The sequence below is a fragment of the Geosmithia morbida genome (genome assembly GCF_012550715.1).
Source record: "Geosmithia morbida isolate 1262 chromosome Unknown scaffold_10, whole genome shotgun sequence".
In the NCBI taxonomy this organism is placed as follows: Eukaryota; Fungi; Ascomycota; class Sordariomycetes; order Hypocreales; family Bionectriaceae; genus Geosmithia; species Geosmithia morbida.
In genome coordinates this window covers 886893-910665 of record NW_023336197.1, presented here as the reverse complement: position 1 = coordinate 910665, position 23773 = coordinate 886893, and the positions used below count along the sequence as shown (strand labels likewise).

At 51.9% G+C, this 23773-nt stretch overlaps 10 protein-coding genes across 10 annotated transcripts; 7 read left to right on the top strand and 3 right to left on the bottom strand.

Moving 5' to 3' along the window:
* Positions 1 to 1905: 1905 nt before the first annotated feature.
* Positions 1906 to 2149, top strand: GMORB2_1768 (MFS drug transporter; the record flags this gene model as incomplete). The annotated part of the gene is given in 2 exon segments (XM_035463749.1): positions 1906 to 1983; positions 1994 to 2149. The coding sequence occupies 2 exon segments, from the start codon at positions 1906 to 1908 to the stop codon at positions 2147 to 2149; spliced, it is 234 nt and encodes a 77-aa protein (XP_035320580.1).
* Positions 2150 to 2199: 50 nt separating this feature from the next.
* Positions 2200 to 3010, top strand: GMORB2_1767 (MFS drug transporter; the record flags this gene model as incomplete). Its single annotated transcript, XM_035463748.1, is given in 4 exon segments — positions 2200 to 2288; positions 2347 to 2490; positions 2516 to 2716; positions 2722 to 3010. Coding segments are annotated over 4 exon segments (723 nt in total).
* Positions 3011 to 3483: 473 nt separating this feature from the next.
* On the bottom strand, positions 3484 to 4575 carry GMORB2_1766 (adenosine deaminase; the record flags this gene model as incomplete). The annotated part of the gene is made up of 1 exon (XM_035463747.1): positions 3484 to 4575. One exon carries the CDS (start codon positions 4573 to 4575, stop codon positions 3484 to 3486), a length of 1092 nt encoding a protein of 363 aa, XP_035320578.1.
* Positions 4576 to 5200: 625 nt separating this feature from the next.
* GMORB2_1765 (Major Facilitator Superfamily) lies at positions 5201 to 6906 on the top strand (the record flags this gene model as incomplete). The annotated part of the gene is made up of 2 exons (XM_035463746.1): positions 5201 to 5518; positions 5578 to 6906. The coding sequence occupies 2 exons, from the start codon at positions 5201 to 5203 to the stop codon at positions 6904 to 6906; spliced, it is 1647 nt and encodes a 548-aa protein (XP_035320577.1).
* A 421-nt stretch (positions 6907 to 7327) lies between these two features.
* GMORB2_1764 (splicing factor 1) lies at positions 7328 to 9567 on the top strand (the record flags this gene model as incomplete). Its single annotated transcript, XM_035463745.1, has 6 exons — positions 7328 to 7674; positions 7740 to 8035; positions 8182 to 8405; positions 8465 to 8770; positions 8825 to 9437; positions 9554 to 9567. 6 exons carry the CDS (start codon positions 7328 to 7330, stop codon positions 9565 to 9567), a joined length of 1800 nt encoding a protein of 599 aa, XP_035320576.1.
* An 872-nt stretch (positions 9568 to 10439) lies between these two features.
* GMORB2_1763 (Peptidase family M28) lies at positions 10440 to 13649 on the top strand (the record flags this gene model as incomplete). Its single annotated transcript, XM_035463744.1, has 3 exons — positions 10440 to 10738; positions 10806 to 11048; positions 11105 to 13649. 3 exons carry the CDS (start codon positions 10440 to 10442, stop codon positions 13647 to 13649), a joined length of 3087 nt encoding a protein of 1028 aa, XP_035320575.1.
* A 268-nt stretch (positions 13650 to 13917) lies between these two features.
* GMORB2_1762 (Uncharacterized conserved protein (DUF2305)) lies at positions 13918 to 14946 on the top strand (the record flags this gene model as incomplete). Its single annotated transcript, XM_035463743.1, has 2 exons — positions 13918 to 14809; positions 14882 to 14946. 2 exons carry the CDS (start codon positions 13918 to 13920, stop codon positions 14944 to 14946), a joined length of 957 nt encoding a protein of 318 aa, XP_035320574.1.
* Positions 14947 to 18352: 3406 nt separating this feature from the next.
* GMORB2_1761 (cytosine/creatinine deaminase) lies at positions 18353 to 18720 on the top strand (the record flags this gene model as incomplete). The annotated part of the gene is made up of 2 exons (XM_035463742.1): positions 18353 to 18624; positions 18696 to 18720. The coding sequence occupies 2 exons, from the start codon at positions 18353 to 18355 to the stop codon at positions 18718 to 18720; spliced, it is 297 nt and encodes a 98-aa protein (XP_035320573.1).
* A 528-nt stretch (positions 18721 to 19248) lies between these two features.
* GMORB2_1760 (salicylate hydroxylase) lies at positions 19249 to 20823 on the bottom strand (the record flags this gene model as incomplete). The annotated part of the gene is made up of 4 exons (XM_035463741.1): positions 19249 to 19402; positions 19468 to 19546; positions 19607 to 20342; positions 20398 to 20823. Coding segments are annotated over 4 exons (1395 nt in total), but the record flags the coding sequence as incomplete, so codon positions are not given.
* A 615-nt stretch (positions 20824 to 21438) lies between these two features.
* Positions 21439 to 23773, bottom strand: GMORB2_1759 (GAL4; the record flags this gene model as incomplete). Its single annotated transcript, XM_035463740.1, has 3 exons — positions 21439 to 21931; positions 22002 to 22987; positions 23051 to 23773. The coding sequence occupies 3 exons, from the start codon at positions 23771 to 23773 to the stop codon at positions 21439 to 21441; spliced, it is 2202 nt and encodes a 733-aa protein (XP_035320571.1).

The window sequence follows — 23773 nt, the reverse complement described above, 5'->3', positions numbered from 1 at the left end:
ACCACTATTCACGGTATTACTACAAGATGGACTCTACTGGGAGAAATATTCAACGGGTTATCACTGCCAGTAATAATAATAACCGCAATATCAACAGTACGAGTAATCGTCAGCATCCTGTGTGCGCGTGCGTCTGCAAATACGAATGAATGTCCAGCACTCATGCCGCCCAGCCAAAGTGGCGTTGTCCAGGCTTCTTCCGTCCCTGCCGCCCGGAATACACGGAAGAAATGGATTATGTACTGCCACAACATCCTTAGAAGAGAAAGAGAAAGAGGGTAAGGGTGAGAGAAGCTGGGCCGTCGTCATCGATGGCAATAACTACCATTAACGAATCCATGTTATTACCGTCATGCTCAACTCAAGATCACCTACCCAGCCTGTATTACTGTTCATCACATTTTTTGCACAGCCGCTACCAAGTAAATACTTACAGGTTACTATGGACTAGTACTCCGTAGTACTAGTATATTCATACTTACTCTTACTCGTACAGGCAGAGACGTATAAGCACAGTCAGCAATACCCGGCGCCGGGCAGTACATCTACTCAAACCCCAGAGAAGGCCCACTTATCCCCCCCCCCCCCAGAAGCCCGAGAAGAGGGGGAGAAGGATGTTACTGTCCCCATGGTCCCATTATATTCGTACAGCCGTGGCGCCATCGATGGCATTGACAGCCAGTACGGCGTACATGCGACCATGTATCTCAGTATTTCACATATACATACACGTATATGTACCCGTATCGGTTCTCGTTGGTATGCTCTGCAGTTCACTCGTACCAGTATCGTACATTTTCCCCTCACTTGAGTTTTATGCTTGAAGTCTAGTATTACTAGTATTGTGCACTTTCCTGACCTGAATCTCTTTCGTCTTTCTGTAGTGTTGAGAGTCAAATGTCTCATCAGGGTCGACAAAAAAACGTGGTGTTGCTTCATCACCCCGCTACCAGTACATGTTTCCATCAAGGGAACGGGAGTACCTTGGGAACGAATGCGTCTCACGCATTCCAATTCCACGCCCTACAGGTACGGAGATGTACACAGCAGCCAAATCCAAGGCATAATCACAGTATTGGTAATACTTGATCCTAGTACATCTCTCTTTCACTCTCTTTCTCTCTGTTCGAGGTAATGAATTGATGGGGTCGGTATCTGTCCCTCTACATCTGTCCTCACAGCCCCTCTTTCCCGACTCGTCTTGCCGCCGCTTGGCGGTCCGACGACCTCGTGCCCATCATGGCTACTGCTGCCCTATATCACATAACTTGATCACTATGTAGTAGTGATAGTAACATCACTCTACTCTACATTCGTGCTATTTCTCTACGTCGTATTATAACCCAACTAGAGCGTGTCTACCCTATATCGCAGGCTTTGTGCTTCTAGCGGGCGACAACATACGATGACCCGTAGACGCAAATACAGTGGTCTCTACCTACGTATACGTCCTAGTTCGATATGTGTGTGTCTAGTTGCTTGTTCAATTCAAAAGGAAGAAATGAAATCTATGAGGCTATTTACGGTTGTGTGTGTGGCAGCAGCCCTTGGCTGCTTAGTCAAGCAACTTGGGTGCCACAACTTCGACTGAGCCAATCGCATTGGGTGGGATTTTGTTCCACTTAGCATCAGTATATTGCATATTGAAGTTATAAATGCTCTGGGGTGCTGTAGATGTCTCGAGATACGACATCTCGAATGAAGAAAAACAACAATAACAACCAACAGACAAATCGCGAAGCCTTCTTTCTCGTGATTCTTGACCGTGGAGCCCGTAACCGAGCATTTATTATGCTCCAACCGCAACGAGCACTGTCCTGCTAGAACACTGTCGCGCTAGAACCGTAGCAAGAAAATCTCGACAGCCTCCATTCCACCTCAGTCCTGGGCATTACCATCGTCACGATGGCCAGCACGTCCTTGTGGGGTAAGATATCCGACATCTGGGGCCGCAAGCGAATTCTCATGGGGACCAATGCTATTGTCTTTGCAGAAGCCTCATGTGCGCCTTTGGCAGATTGTTGTGAACATCTACATCAGCGATGTCTTCTCTCAGAGGGACCGCGGGTTGTGCTTTGGCCTCGCGTCTTTTGTATGGGCATTGGCTGATGGAGTCGGTTCTGTCACAGACGGAGTCTTTACTACCTAGTTGGGGTGTTTACTGGCAAAGCTAATTTTATTTCAATATACATGACTGACATGACGGCCATGGAAGCTGGCGATGGTGTTTCTGGATACGCCGAAAGCCTGATTATCTCCTACGGGAATGTTCGACTGACTACCAAGTTGTATGTATCAGTTCCCGTAACTGGCGCTGTTTTCCCTCTCCTTATTTTTACCTTGAAGCTCCCAAATCCGAGAACAGGCCTCCTCGTTAGCCTTGCTGCTGTTGATTGGACATGAAATCTTCTCATCGTCTGTAGCATCCTCACCTTGCTTACAGTTCTTTACTTCAACGGAGTCCATGAAACGTGAGGCTCGGCCACTGTCGTATGCCTGCTCGTGTTTGGCCTAGTTGGCGGTGCCCTCTTTATCTCAACGAGTTGAAGCTGGCCCGGCACCCCGTCGTACCCATGCATCGATTCAAGACACCCCCGTCTGCCGCTGCATACTCCGCCTGCTTCCTCAACGCCTTCTCCCTTATGGGCGTGACTTACTATCTGCCACTGTACCCTCAGGCTGTGCTTCTGGCTGTGCTTCTGGCTACCCCCGTGATGTCAGGCGTATACATGCTCCCCTTTGTCGTATCATCGTCTCCGTCTGCAACTATGATGGGCACTCACATCCAGTGGTCGAGGAGGTAGCAAGCAGTCAGTACTGTGGCCTACGTGTAATAACACTGGGCATCGGGCCTCACATCGACATTGGCCTCGACGTCCACTGGGCCAAATTGGCCGTATTCGGTGGTGCCAGATCTAGCATGAAATCCGAGCCACCCCTGCTGGATATTCAGACAGCCGCGCCGGTACGTGATGCTTTTACGGCCACCGCTGCCACGGGGTTCGTTTGAAACATACCAACGGTTGTATTCATAGTCGTTGTAGATGTCGTCTTTATGAATGAAATGGATGAGAGAGGCTGTCCTGTTAATCGAGTATCTTAGTCCGCAGACGGCGAGCCTTTTACGCGGAACTAGTGCTAGTGCCAATGTCGAGCTTGTCAGAACGTTTAGTGCAGATGGACAGGTGATTGTTAAGGAGGCCTTTTACTATCTACGAGTCTTTGCAGTCCATATGAATCCTAGTAAGGCCAACGTCTTTTTATACCGGAACCTCTGACTGACACTAATTTGCTAATCATAGTACACATGCATGCTTCTCCGCTGCTGGGTTCGTGGCAGGTTTGTGGTCAAGGGGACACCGCCTGAGCGAGGAGCACCAGGCGATACAGGTCAGTCTTGATACTAGTCTATAGCAGACTGAGACGGCTGTACAAACAAGGCGGAGACATGTATCTTGTCATCTTGTATAAGTTTAGCCAAGTTTATAATACTCTGTCAAATGTATCAAGCTCTGTGTATATACCCTGCTTTATCTCGTCGTCCGCCCAGCACATATCGACAGCATTTCTCACCAGCTGAACCATTTCAGCCTTGGACAGACCGCCATAGTGATATGCCTTCTCCATGTTGCCATCAATCCACACATTATGCATGTAAACCGGATCATCGCTGTTAATGCAGAACTTGACGCCCCGGTCAATAAGCTGTCTCAGCTTAGGAAAGAGCACCTCTGTAGCCGTGCGCCGGTGGTACGCATGTGGACACAGCGTAAGACCGATGCCCTTCTCTACCAGACCCTGGACCAGCTCGTCGCGATCGAGAACATCCAGGCCGTGATCGATGCGCTCAATGCCGATGTCGAATATGGCCTGGCGCACATGCTCATGTGTATCCTTTTGGCCAAAATCGCAGTGCGTCGTGACATGTAGTCCATCTGCCCTGGCCTGATCAAACGCATTTTTGAATAGTATAGGTGGCCGCTCGTACGCGTTGCTTGCCAATCCAACGGCGTGAAACAGTCCTCGTCCACCCCATGCGGTCGACCACGGAAGGGCAGTGCGGTACGCTTCTTCTCCTTCTTCCACTGGCTCGTCGCGCAAGAAGCAGAAGATCCAGTTAGACCGAACACCATACCGGGTCGCTCCGTCCCTCTGCGCACGCAGATAGCCATTCAGTACGGCCTCAGCCGATACCCCCCGTCGTGTATGTGCCTGGATGTCAAAGAACGGTTCCGTATACCGGACATTCATCTCGGCGCACCGCGAGAGATAGTCCATCGCCAGGTCGTAGAAATCATCTTCGTGAAGGAGAACTTCGCACCCAGAGAAGTAGGCCTCTAGAAATGTCGGGACGTCTTTCCTGCCACCCATTTCGGGACGGTGGTTATATGTCACCATGTAGGAGGCCAAGAGCTCATCATATGTTTTGTATTCCATGTCCTTAAAGCGGAGGGGGATTCCGTTGCGCTGGGCGAGGGTCCATCGGAGGATTGGGCGAAGAGTGCCTTCGATGTGAATGTGGAGCTCTACCTTTGGGAGGGAGGCTATGAAGGGGGATACTGCGATGTCTTCCATGACGCGATTACCACCCTTTGAAATTTTCTGAAAGAAGATGAATCTGGAATACAGAGAGGAAAAGAGAGGATGGATGACCTTGATAGTATTGATGCTGGGCCTCGATTTTCGGGGAGACCATGGGACGAAGACCACTTGGCTATTGACAACGTTCGTCTTGGCACTTAGAAATTTCGGCATCTAAAAGAATCCACCGTAAAAGGAAATAAAATAGGCAACTATCTAAAGGGGAAGAAAAGGCGTTGAATTGACGTTATCTCCAGCTTGCAGGAAGGTCGAAGCGGACCCACATAATGGAACACCAGACTCTCCAGCCTCCTCCAGATGGAACACAGACCTTGCACCTCTTATCCAAAATCTCCCGTTGCATCTTCATCGGAACTGGCCGTTATCGTCGGCAAGCTGATTAAAAACGCGTGTGGAAATTTCAAATTACAACTCGATCGGCAAGATAGACTCCTAATATGGATGTTTGAAGTCCGAGAACCGACATCGGCTAAATTGTGCAGTGTATCGTCAAGATAAGGCCTGGCGGGACAGCAGCGTGTGGCCGCTTATCACCAAGATTCTCCGCATGGTCTGTCATTGGGTTAGTATAAAAATACCTATGTGCGGGTAGTTGGCTATGTCTTCGTCGGGCTCAGCTCCTCGGCCTACTTCAGACCGTCACAGTCGACAAGCGCAGCTCGAGACTGAGCCGCTGCTGGGATACGCCATTGACACCATGGGCAGCACCGGGCAAGAAGAATCGGATGTCCAGCATCATGGATCGGCAGCAACAGAACTTGCTGCCGAGTCCGGTGATGCTGCCGGCATGGCCAAACGCGTCCTTCGCAAGATCGACCGCACAATCATTCCCTTGCTGTTTGTGACGTACATGTTCAACTTCATGGACAAGACTATTCTCAGCAGCGCAGCTGTGTTTGGCCTGCGAGAAGACAACGTAAGTCTAAATTACACATTTAAGTTTCCACAGAGGTGTATGCTAAGCCAGAATAATAGAATCTCAAGGGTCAGCAGTACAGCTGGGTCAGCAGCATATTCTACTTTGGTTACCTGGCATGGGAGTACCCAACTACGGTGTTGATTGCCCACCTTCCAACAGCCAAGTACCTTACGGTCAACACGCTGTTCTGGGGAACCGTGGTGGCTGTGACGGCAGCGTGCAAGAACTTTGGCGGGCTGATGACAGTGCGATTCCTGCTGGGCGTCGCCGAGGCCACCATCACCCCCGGGTTCATGTTTCTCACGTCGACGTGGTACACACGCGACGAGATGCCGACGCGGCTGGGCATGTGGTTCGCGGGTAATTCAGTGGGCGGGCTGGTGGCCAGTCTACTGGCGTTTGGCCTGGGCCATATCTCCGATGACGTGCACCCGTGGCAGTGGATGTACATCATCCTGGGGTGCCTGACCTTCCTATGGTCCATACCCATCTTTCTGCTGCTGCCAGATTCCATCTCCAAGGCGCGGTTTCTCAACGCCGACGAGAGGCGCTTCGCGGCCGACCGCGTCGTCGTGGCAGGAACTGGCAGCACTGAAAACACTAAGTGGAAGTTCGATCAGGTCAAGGAGTGTCTGATGGATCCCAAGTCGTGGCTCATCCTGCTGATCGAGTTGGCGACGCAGATCCCTAACGGCGGCACAGGCAGCTTCAGTAGCATCGTTATCAAGTCATTTGGATTCTCCAGCCTCGAGTCGACACTCATTAACATTCCCTACTCGGTGTTGACAGCGTCCGTCATCGCCGGCACGGGCTGGCTGGCGGGCCGCTACCGCACCCTCAATATTCTGCTTCTCGTGGCTGTCGTTCTTCCCTGCGTCATTGGGTCTGCTATCATCTACTCGCGCGACCACGTCTCGCGCGGCGTTCAGCTCTTCGCCTACTTCCTCCTGTCTACGGGACCTGCTGCCATGCCCCTTAACATGTCCCTCGTTCAGGCAAACTATCGTGGCGTGACCAAGAAGATGACCATGACGGCCATGCTCTTCATCGCCTACTGCGCCGGTAACATTGCTGGCCCCCAGTTCTTCCTTGACAGCGAAGCGCCCACCTACCAGACTGCCTTCCAGACAATTATGATTTGCTACGCCCTCGCCATCACCCTAGCCCTGTGCCTACGATTCTATCTCCAGTGGACGAACAAACGACGCTCCCTGGCTGAGGGACTCGATGGCAGTGCTGGTGCTGCTGGCGTCGTGGCTGGCGGCAAACTGGGTGATGTTGATGGCAGGGACGTCGGTGCCATGGTCAGTAACGTTCAGCTTCGCCCGGAGGACTACGAGGACGTCACGGATTGGAATACCATCGGCTTCAGGTACCGTCTGTAGGGAATTTGTTGCCGCTCAATGTTTTTCTCTCTCAATATTTCTGCGCTATAGACGTTTAAAATTGGTTCCCTATATCTTTGCTGAAGTATTATTACTAAGGTCGTGCGTGATATTGCCATATGTCTACTCGTGACCTTGAATAGCTACCCCGATACATTTTAACGGAAAAAAAGTATGGAAAAGTAAAATGAAACTTACCCAAAAAAACAGCAACAACTACAAGATGACAATTGAATGTTAATGGGTTGGTAGTAGTACTAGTATGCGCAGAGCAGGTCCGCTCCCAGAGACCCACGTGACCCGGAACAACGATAGTCCGCACTTCCACGCGTGGCGCAATTCCATTCACAATGTTTCGCTTCTAGAGCACAAATCCTTCCTCTGACGTTCTCATCGTAAACAAACACACAACACCGAAAAAATGTCTTGGAGGAATCAAGGCATCACTGGGTCCAACAACATCCCCCTTGGCAAGCGCCGCTTCGGCGGTGATGGCGAAGAGGAGCCTGAGGAGACGCCCGACAGGGAGCTCAAGCGCGGTCGCGATCCCGAACCAAGGACGGAAGCTGATGGCCCTCGCCGTCGCAAGAAACGCAACCGCTGGGGCGATGCGACCGAGAACAAGGCTGCTGGACTGATGGGCCTGCCCACGGCCATCATGTCGTCTATGACCAGTGAGCAGCTTGAGGCGTACACTCTGCATCTTCGTATCGAGGAGATTAGCCAGAAGCTGCGCATCGACGACGTGGTCCCAGCAGATGGTGACAGGTATGTTCCTTCCCCTTCCAAGCCTTAGTGTCGATGGTATATGCTGACCCTTGACGGTTGAATAGGTCGCCATCGCCGGCTCCCCAATACGATAACCACGGTCGACGTGTCAACACCCGCGAGTACCGATACAGGAAGCGCCTGGAGGATGAGCGCCACAAGCTCATCGAAAAGGCTATGAAGACGATTCCCAACTACCACCCTCCCCAGGATTACCGCAGGCCGACAAAGACTCAGGAGAAGGTCTACGTGCCTGTTAATGACTATCCGGAGATTAACTTCAGTATGATTGCTAACCCTGACCCTAACCAACTCCTTACCGTTACTGTTTCCTGCCCCTTTGTTGTACCCAAGTCCAGGAGTCTGATCAGGCCCCATTACAGCCCATGTTTTGAGGAGGCTGGCTTCTATCCTCGGATTGGGCGACTGCTCTCTTCTAATCTATACTTATACCCCCCTTTTCTCGGCGTTTATACTAACACGTAGCTTTTCTCCCCCCTCTCAAAGTTGGCTTACTTATCGGACCCCGTGGAAACACGCTCAAGAAGATGGAAAATGACTCTGGTGCCAAGATCGCTATTCGCGGCAAGGGCTCAGTCAAAGAAGGAAAAGGTCGCTCTGACGCTGCTCACTCCAGCAACCAGGAAGAAGACCTTCACTGTCTCATCATGGCTGAGAGTGAAGACAAGATTAACAAGGCTAAGCAGCTGATTCATAATGTGATCGAGACTGTAAGCTCTACCACAATCCCCCTCCACACACCAGAATACTAATCAATGTTGCGAAACAGGCCGCCTCTATCCCGGAGGGACAGAACGAGCTCAAGAGAAATCAGCTTCGTGAGCTCGCCGCCCTCAACGGTACCCTTCGAGACGACGAGAACCAGGCTTGCCAAAACTGTGGAAAGATTGGCCACCGCAAGTATGACTGCCCCGAGCGCCAGAACTTCACGGCTAGCATCATCTGTCGTGTCTGCGGTAACGCGGGCCACATGGCGCGCGATTGTCCGGACCGACAGAAGGGCGCAAGCTGGCGCAACGACGGCCGTGCCGCCCCCAGGGTCGGCGGTGGCGACGCTGTTGACCGTGAAATGGAGGTATGTTTTTCACGCCCCCCAGTCTTTTGACACTGACGCTAACATCCCACGCAGCAACTCATGCAGGAACTCGGTGGCGGCGCGCCCGCCGCAATCGAAGCGGCACCCGACTCGTACAACAATGGCGGCACCCCCAGTGGCCCTGGCTCTGGTGGTGCTGGCGGCGAGACCGCCAAGCCATGGCAGCGTGGTCCCACGGGTGGACCTGCGCCCTGGAGGTCGCGCAACAACGACTCGCACCATGATGGAGCCAGTGGGGGAGGAAGTGGTGGACCGGCACCGTGGGCTCGTGACCGCAACCGTGACCGTAACCATGACCGTGGCCATGACGGCGGCTACGGTGGTGGCCAGCAGCAGCAGCATGACAGCTACAATAACTACTACAACCAGCAGCAACAAGGCTACGGTGCTCCGACGGGCGCGGCGCCGCCCTGGCAACAGCATACACAGCAGCAGCAGCAGCAGGCTCCCGGCGCGCAAGCCGGATACCCCGGCTACGCTGGATACGGTGGCTACAGCGCTCCTGGCATGGGCGCGCCTCCGGGTCTGGGTCAGCCTGCTGGTGCTGGACTGTCGGCACCCCCCGGTCTCGACCAGAATGGCATTAATGCGCTGATCCAACAGTACTCAGGAGCTGCCGCTCCTCCGCCCCCGCCGCCGCCGTCTGGTGATGCTCCCCCTCCCCCTCCGGGAGACCAACCCCCGCCACCTCCGCCGAGTGATCAGCCTCCTCCCCCCCCGCCCCCCGGGAACTAGACTGACTAGCTGCTGTCATGTGTCCAGTGCTTTTGACCTAACTTATCAATGTTATTCTTTAACAGAAAAAGAGGAGGATAAGTCGAGGGTTTTGATTATGGCTCTCTTGGGACGGGAGATATCTAACCATGGCGTAGTAGCTACAGCAGACGGCGCGGATAACCTTTCTTTATTCGTCACTATGCCACTGTATGCTTTTATTTACTACCCTGACATTTCTATAAGAAACGAAAATCGCAGAAACGGAGAGAGTGTGGAGCTTATTGATGGGCTGTGCTCACTGATGGCGTGTAATATCTACTAGGAAGAATCGAGACTACATTTAGGATCTTTGCGACAGACTGCCCAGTTGAAAGCACGCTGTGTAGGTCATGTACATGATATCGTGATGGACTAGGAATGTTTGAATGCATAGTAAAAGCATCTGGCTGTTTGTGGAGGATATCTCATGACGATGATGGAGGGGCTATCTACGTAATACTGAGCACTGCGAGATTGCCAACGGCGTTACGACCGTCGATTGGTTCTATAACTTTGCTTTCCTTTTTTTCTCATATCTTGTTAACCCAGTCCATCCGTAACCTACACGTGGAATATTAAATCGAAAAGCAACAATTTTTGTTTCAAAATCAGAGACAGTAGCAGGTCGACGCCCATCTCTTAGTCGCCATTTCTAGCGCGTGACCGCGACTCACTAATTCCCGCTCCGTTGCCCGGAGCTCTCTCTCCATCTCACTTGCCTTTTTCATCTTCCAGAAAACGTTCTCTTTTCTGAAGGGGCATTCGTCGCCGTTATCAGCAATCCATCTCACAACATCTTTCTGGGCTAGTCTTATCATCATATCGTATTTCTCTCTATCGTCTCTCACCCACGAATGTACCAGGGGCTCCCGCCGGGGCCTACTCGCCCGACATGAAGCTCAGCAACCTATTCACCTTCGGGCCCGCGCAGGTGACGCTGTGGACGACAACCGTGTACCTCGCCATCATAATATCGCTTGTCGTCGTCCATGAGATTGTCCCCTCGGCCCCCAGCGATGCCTCGCTCCCGAGCGGAGTTAATATCACCGAGGCATGGCTCGACTTGCAGAACATAACCACGCACTACCACCCGTACAACAGCCGAGCCAACGATGGCGTGCGCGCATACTTAATTGAACGCTCAAAGGAGATCCTGAACAGAAACAATGCTACGTATGACGTTGTCGGCTCGTATGTACTTGAACCTTTTGTTTGCATATGCCAATGACCGATGACTAACAGGAGGACCATGCAGCAGCGGCCTGGAGAAGCGAAGCAGCGACTCTAGTCTGATAACCCTGTTTGACGACCAGGTGTCCAACTTTACCCGCCTATCGGAACTGTCCAGGTGGACTCCCGTGGGCGGCACGTACTTCGAGGGAAACAACTTCTACGTGTATATTCGCGGAACTGAGGATCCTGACGGCGACTGGTGGAACGACGTTAGTAGTGTGGCAGTTCATGGCGCCGCTGGTGTTTTGGTTAATTGCCATTTTGACTCGTACGTCTTCTTGCATTTTGGCGTATCATGAGGATATATTAACCAAGTAAATGCAGGGTGTCAACTGGATTCGGTGCGACCGACGATGGCGTCGGCTGCGTCACCATTCTGCAGCTCCTCAGCTACTTTATTCAAGATGGAAACCAGCCTACGAACGGCATCGTGCTGCTCTTCAACAATGCGGAAGAAGATGGACTCCTGGGCGCTAACGCATTCAGCCAGCACCCCATATCACGATTCCCCCACACATTCGTCAACCTCGAGGGCGCTGGTGCTGGCGGCCGCGCTATCCTCTTCCGCGCAACCGATCTCGAGATTGCCAAGGCCTACGCTCGCAGCCCCTACCCTTTTGGTAGTATCGTCGCCGCCGACGCCTTTGAGCAGGGTGTAATCAGCAGCGGAACCGACTACTCCGTATTCAAGGACGTCCTCGGCCAGCGCGGCATGGACATTGCCTTTTATGCGCCTCGCGCCCGCTACCACACCGACCAGGATGACACACGCTTCACCTCGGCTGACAGTGTCTGGCACATGCTCTCTGCCGCCCTGGCATCTACCAGGGAGTTGTCCAAGACTACTGGAAAGTTGTTTACCGGTCACCGTGGCGATGGTGACGTATCCAAGGTTCAGAACGGGAAACCTACCAGGGGCGTCTGGTTCGATTTGTACGGTTCCGCTTGGGGAACCCTGCCGCTCAAAGGGCTCTTTGCCTGGTCTCTTACGCTTCTGGTGACCACACCGCTGATCCTGGTCCTCATATCATACCTCTTGTCCCGCGCTGGCAAGTACTACATATTTTCGAGAGATATCAAGAGCCAGTCTGAGACTAGCGATGCTCCTGTCAAGATTGGAGGCTGGCGGGGCTTCTTCCGCTTCCCTATAGCCTTTGTTTTCGCGGCCGGCTTGACTGTTGTCTCCGCTCTCCTCCTGGCTAAGATTAACCCCTTCATCATTTACAGCAGCCCGTACACTGTCTGGGCTATGACTCTATCACTTTTCTACTTTGTCTTTTGGCTTATTGTGCGGGGCGCAAGCCTCATGCGTCCCAGCGCTCTTCACCGTGCCTTTTCCCTTTTCTGGCTCTTCATCACCGGCTGGGTCTTGCAGGTTTTGGCCTCTATCGCCGAGGACCGATGGAAGGTCGGCTCTCTATACCCCATGGCTTTTTTTCATACGGCCGTGTTCACTTCGCTAGTCATTTCCCTGCTCGAGCTGTCCACTCTTCCCAAGAAACACGAGTTTGTCCGACAGGTTCAGGGCATTGATATCGTGCCCGAGCCGACACTTGAACCAGAAGCAGAAGAATATGATCACAATGACACTGCCGAAGACAACGACGATGGCCATGAGACCGGCGGCGAAGAGGAAGCCACGCCCACCGAGACGACCCCACTCAGAGTTGGAGAGCGCACGTCCCGAGGGAGAAACCAACAATTCGCTACACTCACTACGTTTGGGAGTACCTACAGGCAATCGGTTGCTTCCGAAGCATCCGCCCGGACTACCACTACCACATTGGCCACAGAGCCCTTCGGGCGCGAGCAGCTATGGTCTGGCTCTCTACCACGGTGGACCTGGATCATTCAGTTTCTTCTCGTGGCCCCTATTCCCGTCATCATGCTCGGTAACCTGGGACTGGTCGCCATGTCGGCACTGCAGATGACGGGCACGGACGGCGGCAACACGCAGACTCCTCTACAAACCATCGCCGTCATATCCATTATCCTCCTGCTTCCGTTGACACCATTCTTGCACAGGGTGACACATCATATCCCAGTGTTCCTGTTTGTCGTGTTTGTCGGTACTCTAGTATACAACCTTACCGTGTTCCCCTTTTGCATGGAGAGTCGCTTCAAATTCTACTTTCAGCAGATCGTCAACATTGACGAGGGGACCGATGTCGTGCGTCTGTCGGGTATAGAGACCTTTGTCCGCCCCATCATCTCCTCTCTTCCCTCTGCTGCCGGCCAGGATGTCAAGTGTGTAGCCGAGTCGGGCATCAGAGCTAGAATCTCCATGTGTGACTACGATGCATCGTCGCTGTCACCCAATCTTGTCGAAGGGAAAAAGCTGGACGAGCTTATCAGCTTGGGCACATCAAAGTCTGAGGATGGGGGTGTCATTATTCTCTCCCTCAAAGCCCTGGAGACGAGGACTTGTGTGCTGAATTTTTCCCGCCCGGTCTACAGCTTCTTCGTCGAGGGCGGCGCGCGAAGAGATTCAAGACTTGGCGACATTCCCAGGAATGGTTTCAAGACAATTGATCTGTGGCGCAGGTCATGGGATGGCGCTTGGAATATCACGCTCGACTTGAAGCCGCCTTCCGCCCCTGCTGGCGGGGTTACTTCGTGGTTCCTGGATGACGAGGAGGAGACCCTGGACCAGCTGCGCGCCTGGTCCGATCCTGTTGAAACATGGACATCTGCGGATGCTTTGAATGAACCCTTTGATGTGACTGTAGCGTGCAAGTGGAGCGATGCCAACGAGGCTATCACGATACCTGCATTGCACGAATTGAAACAGTTTATGCCGTCGTGGGCGGCCGTGACCAAGAGACAGGTGGGGTTGGTGGAGGTACAGAAGAGGTTCCAGGTGGCATAATACTCTGGATATTCCTTTCTATCCCTGCGTATATTTGTGGTAATTATCTACTTGTATTTCTTTCCCCTTATTACTTGTTACTGCCAATTGCGGCCTGTAGCGTAGCTATGAACTCAATAGGAGTCCTATACGACGGAGAAGTTGGCCGTTAATCGTGGTACCCTACAACGTAGACGCGAAACGTGGCGCACCCCGCAGGTACCCGACTCACTCCGAGCATCACCACTTCCATCATCACAGAGAGCTCACCAACCGAGCATTAAGCACAATGACGTCTCATTCGGCAATCTTTCTTCCGGCACCGGAGCAGACGTCTACCAAGGCGACGTACCACGCCCTCATCTACTTTGTATGTGGAAACCCCGGCCTGATTGACTTCTACGACGATTTCCTGCAATGTGTGAGCTCCCTCGTGAGCGGCTCAGAGACTTCAACGACAGCGTACGACGTCTACGGGCGGGACCTGTTCGGATTTTCCGGAACGGGGCCCTTTGAGCCGTACGACCTAGAAGAGCAGGTCGAGGCGGTGTACTCTGACGTGGCAGAGCGGCGAAGGGCCAACGGGGCGCCCTACGACACCGTCATCATGGCAGGACACTCGGTCGGCGCCTACATAACCGTCGAGGTGTTTTCACGGCACGCAAAGCACGAGCTGAAGGAGCCGCACCTCACCCTCCGTCACGGTGTGCTGCTCTTCCCCACGCTGACGCACATTGCCCTGTCGCCGAGCGGGAAGAAGGCGACGGCGGTGCTGGGCGTATGCCCCGCAGCGATAGTGGACAATGTATACTGGGTTGTTGGTGCGGTGCTGAGACCCCTCAGAGAGGACATGATTGCGGGCCTCGTACGGCGGTTCATGGGCTTCACGGAGAAGGCTGCACTCACAGCAGCCCGGTGGATCAAGAGCCCACATGGCCTGCGGGAGACGATATACCTCGGGCGTTCGGAGCTCGAGGGAATATGCGAAGACGTTTGGGAGGACAAGCTGTGGGATGCCCTGGGAGGTGGGAAGGGAAACAGATTCTTTCTGTTCTACGGGAAGGAGGATCACTGGGTTGCCGACCATGCTAGGGATGCGATTGTGAAGGAGAAGAATGGTAAAGCGACGGTTCTGGTCGATGAGACGGGGGAACTTCCCCATGCTTTCTGTACCAGGGAGAGTGAGTATATTGTCTTTCATCATGTCTGTTGCTCTGTTCAGTTGATGCGATGCACTAACAACGAAAAAACAGAGTCAACTGTGAGCGTGGCGAGGCAGGTGAGTGCTTGGGTCAAGGAGATGGAGGAGTACTTGTGAGCATAGGAGTGATGCCATTGGTAATATATAGGTAGATACATACATAATTAGTCGATATCAGAGTATTAGACGTGTTATTTTATAGATTCTCCGAAGCTCTCGCGAGATATGAGATCCTCCGCTCTCACTACGGCTCACCGTGGGCACGACCAGTATAATTAAAGAGAACAAGTGATATCAATTTACAAGAAACCATGGAACGTGCCGACTACTGACATACGGCCATCAAGATCGAGAAGCCATCCCCTCCGGCGCCCGTTGCAGGCCCTTGAGAGACCGCTCGTACTCTGACATTTCATCAAAATTGGGATCTGTGAACCACGTCAATCAAGATGCCATGGTAGAAGCCGTAGAAGTAATCTATGACAAGGAGGAGTGGCAGGCACATGGGGGTGCTCTCTTCAAAAAGTCACGGCCACCCATGATGAACATCATCAATCTAACGAGGCTATGGGACTAGGCTTGTATTATATCAGTCACTCTGCGGAACGTTACGTTATCACCAGGTGTCTCGGCAATGGGAGCAAAGACAGCTGGTGAGGGAAGTCCTATAGGAAAGATCACGATCTGATCCCAATCCCTTTATTCACTACAACCAGTAGCGATGGAACGTGCCAACATTGAATGGACAATATAATCGTAGGACCTACATTGGATTTTCCGATTCACCGTACTGAAAAAGGTCCAATGATCAATTACTTGATAGTCAGTGTTGCATCTATTCACAGCTGGAATCATGCACAGTAACCATGAAGCATATACACCTCTTTAGAAACCTGTGGCTTTCGTTGCCATTCACTTGGACCCTTTTCAACTGGCTAGCGTTTGGATCAGTGAATCTACGGTCTCGAGACTCAACGTGTAATGACTGACTGCAAGAACAGGTATCCAGTAAATGAACAGGGCTAAGTCTCAAAGACTTATAAGCGTCTGTTTTCCCTCCAATTCGTTCATCTCGAGAGAGCTCATTGGAATTTTCCTTCTCTATAGAACGAAACCCCAGTTTCAGGATAGAAACATTCAACGCCCTTCCAAGAGGCTGATAGAACACACACTATCTCAACATATCATTCGCCAGAAACCGCCTCTGTCTCTCATAGTCATCAGATATGCCGAGGCCAAGGGTGAGCCTTCTTCTTCTTGACGACGCTAGCTACATTAGGTATCAACGATGCTAAAATGCCGAAACATGCAACAGTGTCTTGACGACTATATCGACTCCCTGGAACCTAAGAAACTCAATGGTTCCTGGACTCCTCACGGGCAGTGGGTACGAATCTCTGACGGCATTGAAACGGACACCTGGTTCATCCTGGTCATGGCCACGACGGATCGTTACCCGGAATACAAGGTCCAGCTCATCCAGCGCAACTCGTGCATCTGGGACATGGTGTACATATATCAGCCAACTTTTGATCTCGTTGTCCAGGATTTGAGGGAAGCCAAAGATCGAGGAATCCTGCCACTATTCATGTTCCCCATGGGTGGCTAGGTCTCCGCCTAATACCCACAACTTCTCCAGGGAGTCTTTCAGGAGAGCAGACCGAATGGGCATGTTGTCAGTAGGTGAGGCTATCGGTTGAGTAAGCATAACCAGGAAGATGTGCTATAGTTTCCTGATGCTACCGCGTGTTATCATGGCTTAGCAAAGGTCTAATAATCGAAATTGATGGCACCTGCAATTCCATCCAGAAGCCTCCGTCTGCCACTGGCACCTTCCAATGTTTGGTTTGTTCGTTCCCAGTAAGGTCTCTGATTGAGTCTAAGTGGGAGCAGCCCTCGCACGTGTGTTAAGGGGGCCAACGGACAGGTCAGCGGGCCAAGGTCCTCACTTTCAATGTTGCCGATAGGCTCGCCAACTAGCCAGCCCAGAATGGCCAGGAACTCGTCTCACTCAGGGCGGAAGACGGTGTGGCACGATATCCTTGCTGGCATCTCCAAATGCTCCCATATTGGAGAGGAGGGCGGCGACTTCTTTGGGGGGGAAGTGACTTGACAAACTGCTGGCTGCTGTCGGCGGGCTGACGCGGATCCACGACTCTATCAAGCATCTGGCGTATGAGTCAGAACACCCACCTTTGGAATACATCTACAGTTATCATCACGAGAGAAAAAGAAACGAGTGTATCGCAACAACAATAGTAGGGAGGTCCAAATTGACTTGCTATATACTAGGAATGTCACGAAGAGCCTCGAAATCGTTAGATTGTGATAAGGCTGGCTTGTCTGTGTGCCGTCAATACCGACTCTTGAGTAGCTGTGCGGCCTTGTATTCATCTACGATTTCAAAGAACCTTTTTATTAGGGTCCATTTGCACTCTTGCCCTCTTTTTTTGGTATTATCTTCTTGTAGCTTTCTGACATTTCTGTGAGCCATGTAACTTGTAACTTCCATCAAGGGAGCACCGAAATGACCATTGTCTCCTAGATAACCTGTACATGTAGATAGCTTCTCTCTCTTTCTCCTGAATAACAAATATCAGACTCCAGTTCAAGACCTATTTGTATGAGCATCACGCGTGCATTTGTGTCAGGAGTTACCAGCGGAGCCTAGACGCACAAGAATAACATGCACATACAGATCAGCAATCGTACAGTCACAGCAATACAGAGCTAAGTGCGCCCGTATTACTTGGCAGCCTTACCCGGAAATGCTCTCAATGAAAATCGTACCAATCTTCAGCCCTACTGTTACCGCTACGACAAATGCCCAATCTAAACTTCAGTCCTTCGAGTTAAACGCTGTCGCGCGTTATCATACATGTTATGTAACATGTCTGTGGACACAATCAGGTTCCACCATAGATAACTGCCGAAGGGCGGATGCGATCCCTCTTTCCTTCAGGTCGCATCTCCCACCTAGACAGTGATGGTCATTGAATACAACATCATAACAACGGTTTATTGAGTGTGCAGTTCATTGAGAGCCCGGATTAACTACTCACTAAGACGCACGATACCTATTAACCTTCTTCGCTGCCGCTGCTTTTTTTTCGCTTCCTGTCAGAATCTTCCTTTCCTGTCCGGTCTCATCCAAGATCGCGTCATTTTTTATCCTCATCTCTATCTAACTTGCTCTCAGCTGCGTCATGTCGGAAAACGATCCCGGCTTCGTTGCTGCTCTTGAAGAGGCCAAGAAGGGTTATGAAGAAGGCGGCATTCCGAGTATGAGTGCCATTGTCGTTTATGCGGTCGCTATTTTCATTTGTTTTGCTTGCTTGTTTGGGCTAATAGATGATGCTTAGTCGGCGCTTGCATCGTGTCCAAGGATGGCAAGATTTTAGGCCGGGGTCGTAACATGAGGATTCAAAAGAATAGCGCCACGCTTCACGTGAGTTTAGGGAGAATAACCGAAGAATGCTTATTGATGATTAGGACGAGTAATATTGATGAAGACATGGGCAATATGCAGGGCGAGATATCCGCACTTGAGAATGCTGGCAGGCTTCCAGCATCAGCATACGAGGGCTCAACCATGTACACAACCCTTTCGCCTTGCGACATGTGTACTGGCGCCTGCATCTTGTACAAGGTGAAGCGAGTTGTTATGGGCGAGAACAACACCTTTGTCGGTGGCGAAGATCACCTGAAGTCCAAGGGCATCGAGGTCATCAACGTTAAGAGTGCCGACTGCGAGGCGTTGATGAAGAAATTCATCGCTGAAAACCCGGCTTCTTGGTACGAGCCCCACGGCAAAAGTGCTCTGAGCACAGGCTTATAGGCATTGTTCGCTGACATGTCTAAAATAGGAACGAAGACATTGGCGAGCCGTAACGGATCCAGGCACAATCGGTATCACACAGCTTCGTTGGTCAAGGGGTGATCATTATCAGTTTCATCCTTTTCCGGCAATGCGGGTATATATTACTTATAGAAGCATGTTACTGAGCCTTATATCCGAACTAGGGCTGTAATTTTAGCTCCATCATTTCCCATTACCTCTCTCTTCATCTCGCATGCTGTGGATATCGTGAAGTCAATCAAGAAGCCGTTCAGTAATGGATCCGTGAAAAGCTGACATCATAACGTGCATCCAACATCAGGCCTTCGGTGTCTTATACTTACTCAACTAAGAAGCATGCCTGATAAAGTGGCATAGCCGTTAACATCTCGAACAGGTCCGTAAAAGTCGAAAATATGAGATCCAACGCTCATCCATGCCGCGGCTGTATGGCCAGTCGATTGGCGACGCATGAGTCAAGAGCGTGTGCCGTGAGATAAACTTAGACATGTTCGTTATGTAACAAGACTAAAAGTAGGTCCAAGATAGACAAGAGTAGCGAGGGAAGAATGGCAGTAAAGCTAAAGATGTGCGCTTTCAACCTCGGGCTCGGCACCTATGATGATGCCATTGGGCAGCTTTAGACCGATCGGTAGACCGGTCATATACTTGTCCCTGTAGGGGACACCATTCTTTGTACACAGTCTCTGCTCTATATCCTTGTAAAGATCGTATCTAAACGATACCATATGCTGTTAGCCTCTCACCATCCGTATGCCAAGTTCAGTTGCAATGCTCACGCGTTCATCTCCTCGATCGTCAGGACCTTGCCCTTATCCTCGACATTGTATGTAGGGGTGTCTTTGTTTTCGGAAAAGCCTGAGATTGATAATCAATGGATATGCTCTTTCCTAGAGACCGAAGTACAACAAGACTTACCCATACGCTCGTTGATATTGTACGCAGCCCTGGCAGCGGCAGCCTGAACCTTTGTAACCCTAGGCAAGCGAGTCTGGGTATATATTTCCAGAGCTCCAGCGACGTCACCGTCAAAATATCCCTCTGAGAAGAGGATCCCCAGCGCAGCAGCATCCTCTATTGCCATGCAAGCACCCTGACTCTGGTGAGGCATCATGGGGTGACCGGCGTCGCCGAGGAGGCACGTCTTCCCCTTGTGCATGTAAGGGTACGGGTCGTGCACCCACAAGCGCCAAGGCTGAATCTCCCTACCGATGGACAGGTGCTTAAACACCTGGCGGTCAAGCTTGGGGTAAGGTCGTAGTAGCTCCTCGAGGGGCCGACCCTCGGCGCCCCATGACTGGGACGAGTAGTCGGCCTGCTCGCGCGGGAAGAAGCAGTAGTACGACAGGAGCTTGCCGCCGTTGCAAGGCGACAGTACAATCTTGTCCCATTTGCCTTCTTGACCTCCCCAGTATTCAAGTGCAACGTCCTCCGAGTAGTTGACCAGACCTAGACGGACGGCGTCCTCGGTCGTGACGTTGCAGTGCAGACAACTCTGATCCGATGGCCTCTTGGCGGGGTGGATTCCGATCTCACCCCGGACAACGGAGCCGATACCGTCCGCACCGATAATGACATCATGCTGGACTGCCGTCCCATTACTGAAGTGAATGGTGCTTGTTTTAAGGTCAATACCCGAGCACTGGCGTCCGTCCTTGTTAGTATCTGTTTACGTGATGAGGAGGATACTCTTCTGTGCGTGTATGTACCTTGTGGTTGACAAGCACCTTAGCCGGAGCGCCCTTTCCCTCCCCACCTAAAGCCGAGTCCTTGAGCATGGCATGCATGTATTGTCTGTGGAACATGTTGTATACGTATCCCCACTTCTTCTCGTAATCGTCAAGGTTGTATACACTGACCGGCTCGCCGGTGTACCAGTCGCGATTGATCAGCTTGCGCAGAACCACGGGATCTCCCTTTTCCACATCGACCCTCCACTCGTGTAGCCAGCGCGTCCCGTTCGCTGCGCAGGATACTGAAGCTCCGACTTCACCTGCATAGTCGGACCGTTCGTAGATGGTCACGTCGTGTCCCGCGCGACGCATGGAAATGGCAATGGACATGCCACCGATACCACCACCAACGACGCCGACATTGAGCTTACGCCAGCCCGTGAGCTCTAGAGGTGCCATCTCCTGCTGAAGTATGTCTTAAGCTCTTGACGTTTGAAAGGGGATAGCAAGAAGAAGAACAGAGAGGGAAAGAAAGTAATGTCTGTGGTGAAACAGAGAGCAGGTTTTGGTGCGGGTGGTGCAGGTGGATGTTAGTGAGGATAGCTTAATTCCCTACAACAAATCCATGTTTCGGAGGAGGAGATGAGGATTATATATCCCAGATGCATTCCCTTCAACTTGTTACTTTGAGTAGCAACATCATACTCAAATTTTGGTCTCACCGAGTTCTTATCAATAAAAAGTAACTCGCCACAAGTAGAGGCCGGGGAACTTCTGTCGGGTAAGGGCGGGAATGTATCCGCCCAGGGACATGTGTACACACCGGTGCACTACCCGCCATATATGGGAACCCGCCGTATATGGGAATGTTGTATTACAGAATTCTTGGAATCTGTTTGGACTCTCAGTAAGCGGTTATATCCAAAGTAAGCATGACGTACGATGTTCATTGCTGTACGAGGTTGCAGATGCAGGATTTAGGACACAACAGCATTCGTAATCTTTCTTTCTATCATTATTGTAGTGGATAACTGTAGATGGTTTACCCTTTCAACTGGTATTTCCCAACCTGCAATGTCAAGGGGGGTATGCGAAATTCTCCCATTGGGAAATATCGAGACTATCCCAGTCGAGGAGGATCTCACTAGATGCCCCAGGCGCATCCTGCCCTTGAGACCAACCAGCCATAACATCATCCATGATAACTCTATGACTATCGTCTGTCAGTGGTACAGATATCTCGTCGTCTTTACCTCCGCCGCCACTCTGCCATGGACTGCTAGTTCCCACTGCATTTCCCCCGGTACCATCTTTCCGTGAGCTGAACTGAAAAAGTTTGTGTACATACGTACTTCTTCCACCGTTGAATGAGGAACGCTGGTGGTATCGGTTTATATCACTGGCGAGGGACGTCAAGATGTCGTGGTAGAGAGCGGCCTGCGGACTCTTGACACCGAGGCATCCCAAAAGGTCACGGGCTTCATAGAAGGCTGACCCAATTCCGAAGTCGACAGCGGCTTTGGCAAACACCTCAAACCCGAGCACTAGACCAGCTAGAAATATGGTGGCCCTGGAGGATAACGGCGGATGTAAGCAGGAGCCTGATGGATGATGGATCGAATCGTATCGAGATGACTCACTTGAGGATACACATGTTTGCCTGCAGAAGGCTGGAGTCCCGGGCACCAGTGCACGTCTGCACCATGAACATTGCAGCGTCAAGACAGGCTGACGCTAATTGACGGTGCACAAGACCGCTTGCAGCCTGTTGGGTAAGGGTCGACACCAATATTGGTCTGGTGACGAGAGTGACGGCGAAGTAATATATGCACGACACGTGAACCCTTCCAATGGATTCCTTCCCCGACGATGATTCCGTGTCTGAAGAAGGTGCTGTGAGGAGAGAGTCGGGGAGGTCCTCTCTCCAATGGTTGAGACGTCGGAGAAGGGCCTCGACAGCTCCGATTGTGACGTCTTTCCTATCGTAGATTCTGTGAACAATCTCGTTCATGATAGATACTACGCCGTAGGAAGCACCTAGGCATATGAACCCTCCATCTTTCGACTCGGACAAGACGTCCTCGATCAGCGGTTGCAGATCGGAGTGCATACCGGCGGTGGCAATGGGCCGACCCAATATTGAGTTCACCACAATATCCAGCACCCGCAAGCTCATCCATACTCGCAGCCTGTTGGAAGGAGTGAGTTCGAAAATCTTTCTGCTCAGGAGGCACATGATATCCCACCTCAGCTGATGTTTTGGGCTACATATATTTGTGTAGGTCTCCCTGCAGTGTAGCCCCAGGGCGACAGCGGCTCTGGCTGAGATCCCCAGGTACAAGAATGCCGTGTTGCGTCGACACTCGCCAAGCAGGTAGAACGACATGATGAGAAATAACCTGACCATGTCGATATCAGGGTCCTCGAGCATCCCAGAGAAAGCCTGGGACTGCGCCTCGCGGAAGTAGGCCAGCTCTCGATCGTGAGTGTCTGGTGAGGGTTCGCACTGGAGACCTATCGCCACAACCAGATCTACCAAAGCGAGGTTTGAGCAGCTCAAGCAGTCTGGAGACTCGAGAAGCGCCTCCAGCTCCCCAGGGAGAAATACATCGATCAGGCCGCCCGTCTGGGTAATATATATCGGGTGTTACGAGAGAGTTTTCAGCAGATGGGCATCAAATAAGCTTACCGCGCTGTAAAAGCACTCTGCAGATTGCTGCCGTGCCTCCGGACTGATGTTGCTTATACTAGGCGCACTCACGCGCAGCTCTGGCGACTCCTTTTCGAGCATAGTGTCGTTTCTTCCATTTCGCGAGAACTGCGAGGGCCCGATATGGTCCGAGACAATTGTCCTGACCAGCTGAAGGAAGGACAGAGAGCTACCTCGGCCAATGTAGACTGCTTCCCGACTCATCAGCTTTGCGCCCTGGGCCGAATGAGAGGCAGACGAACCTCGTTCACCACGCAGATTTAGAAGCATCCGTGACGGCGGCTTAGCTGAAGGATACTCCCCCCCAGAACCCTCATCTGGCGGAGCAACATCCGAATCTGACGCCGTCGACTCCCTATTGCGAGATTCAGACGGCGATACAGGCCGGAACCCCGTGGCTCCCCCGGAAGCCCAGGTCGTGTCGGCCACCGGACTGATGTCGCCCATCGATGATGATGATTGTGGGACCCGCCGAGCAATAGCGGCAGGGGTAGCGCTTTGAGAAGCTTGCTCTTGGGCCAATGCCACCGAACGCCTGTGCGCACGAGGGAGATGCGATATGAAGCACGAATTTCCGAGCCCCCTGCGAAGACAGTGTGTGCATGGGGTAGTGCCGGAGCAGCGCTTCTTTGCCTCTCGACAGACCTTACAAGCCTCCAAGGCCCGTTGCCTCTGATGGACCGGGACCTTGGCACGAGGCAT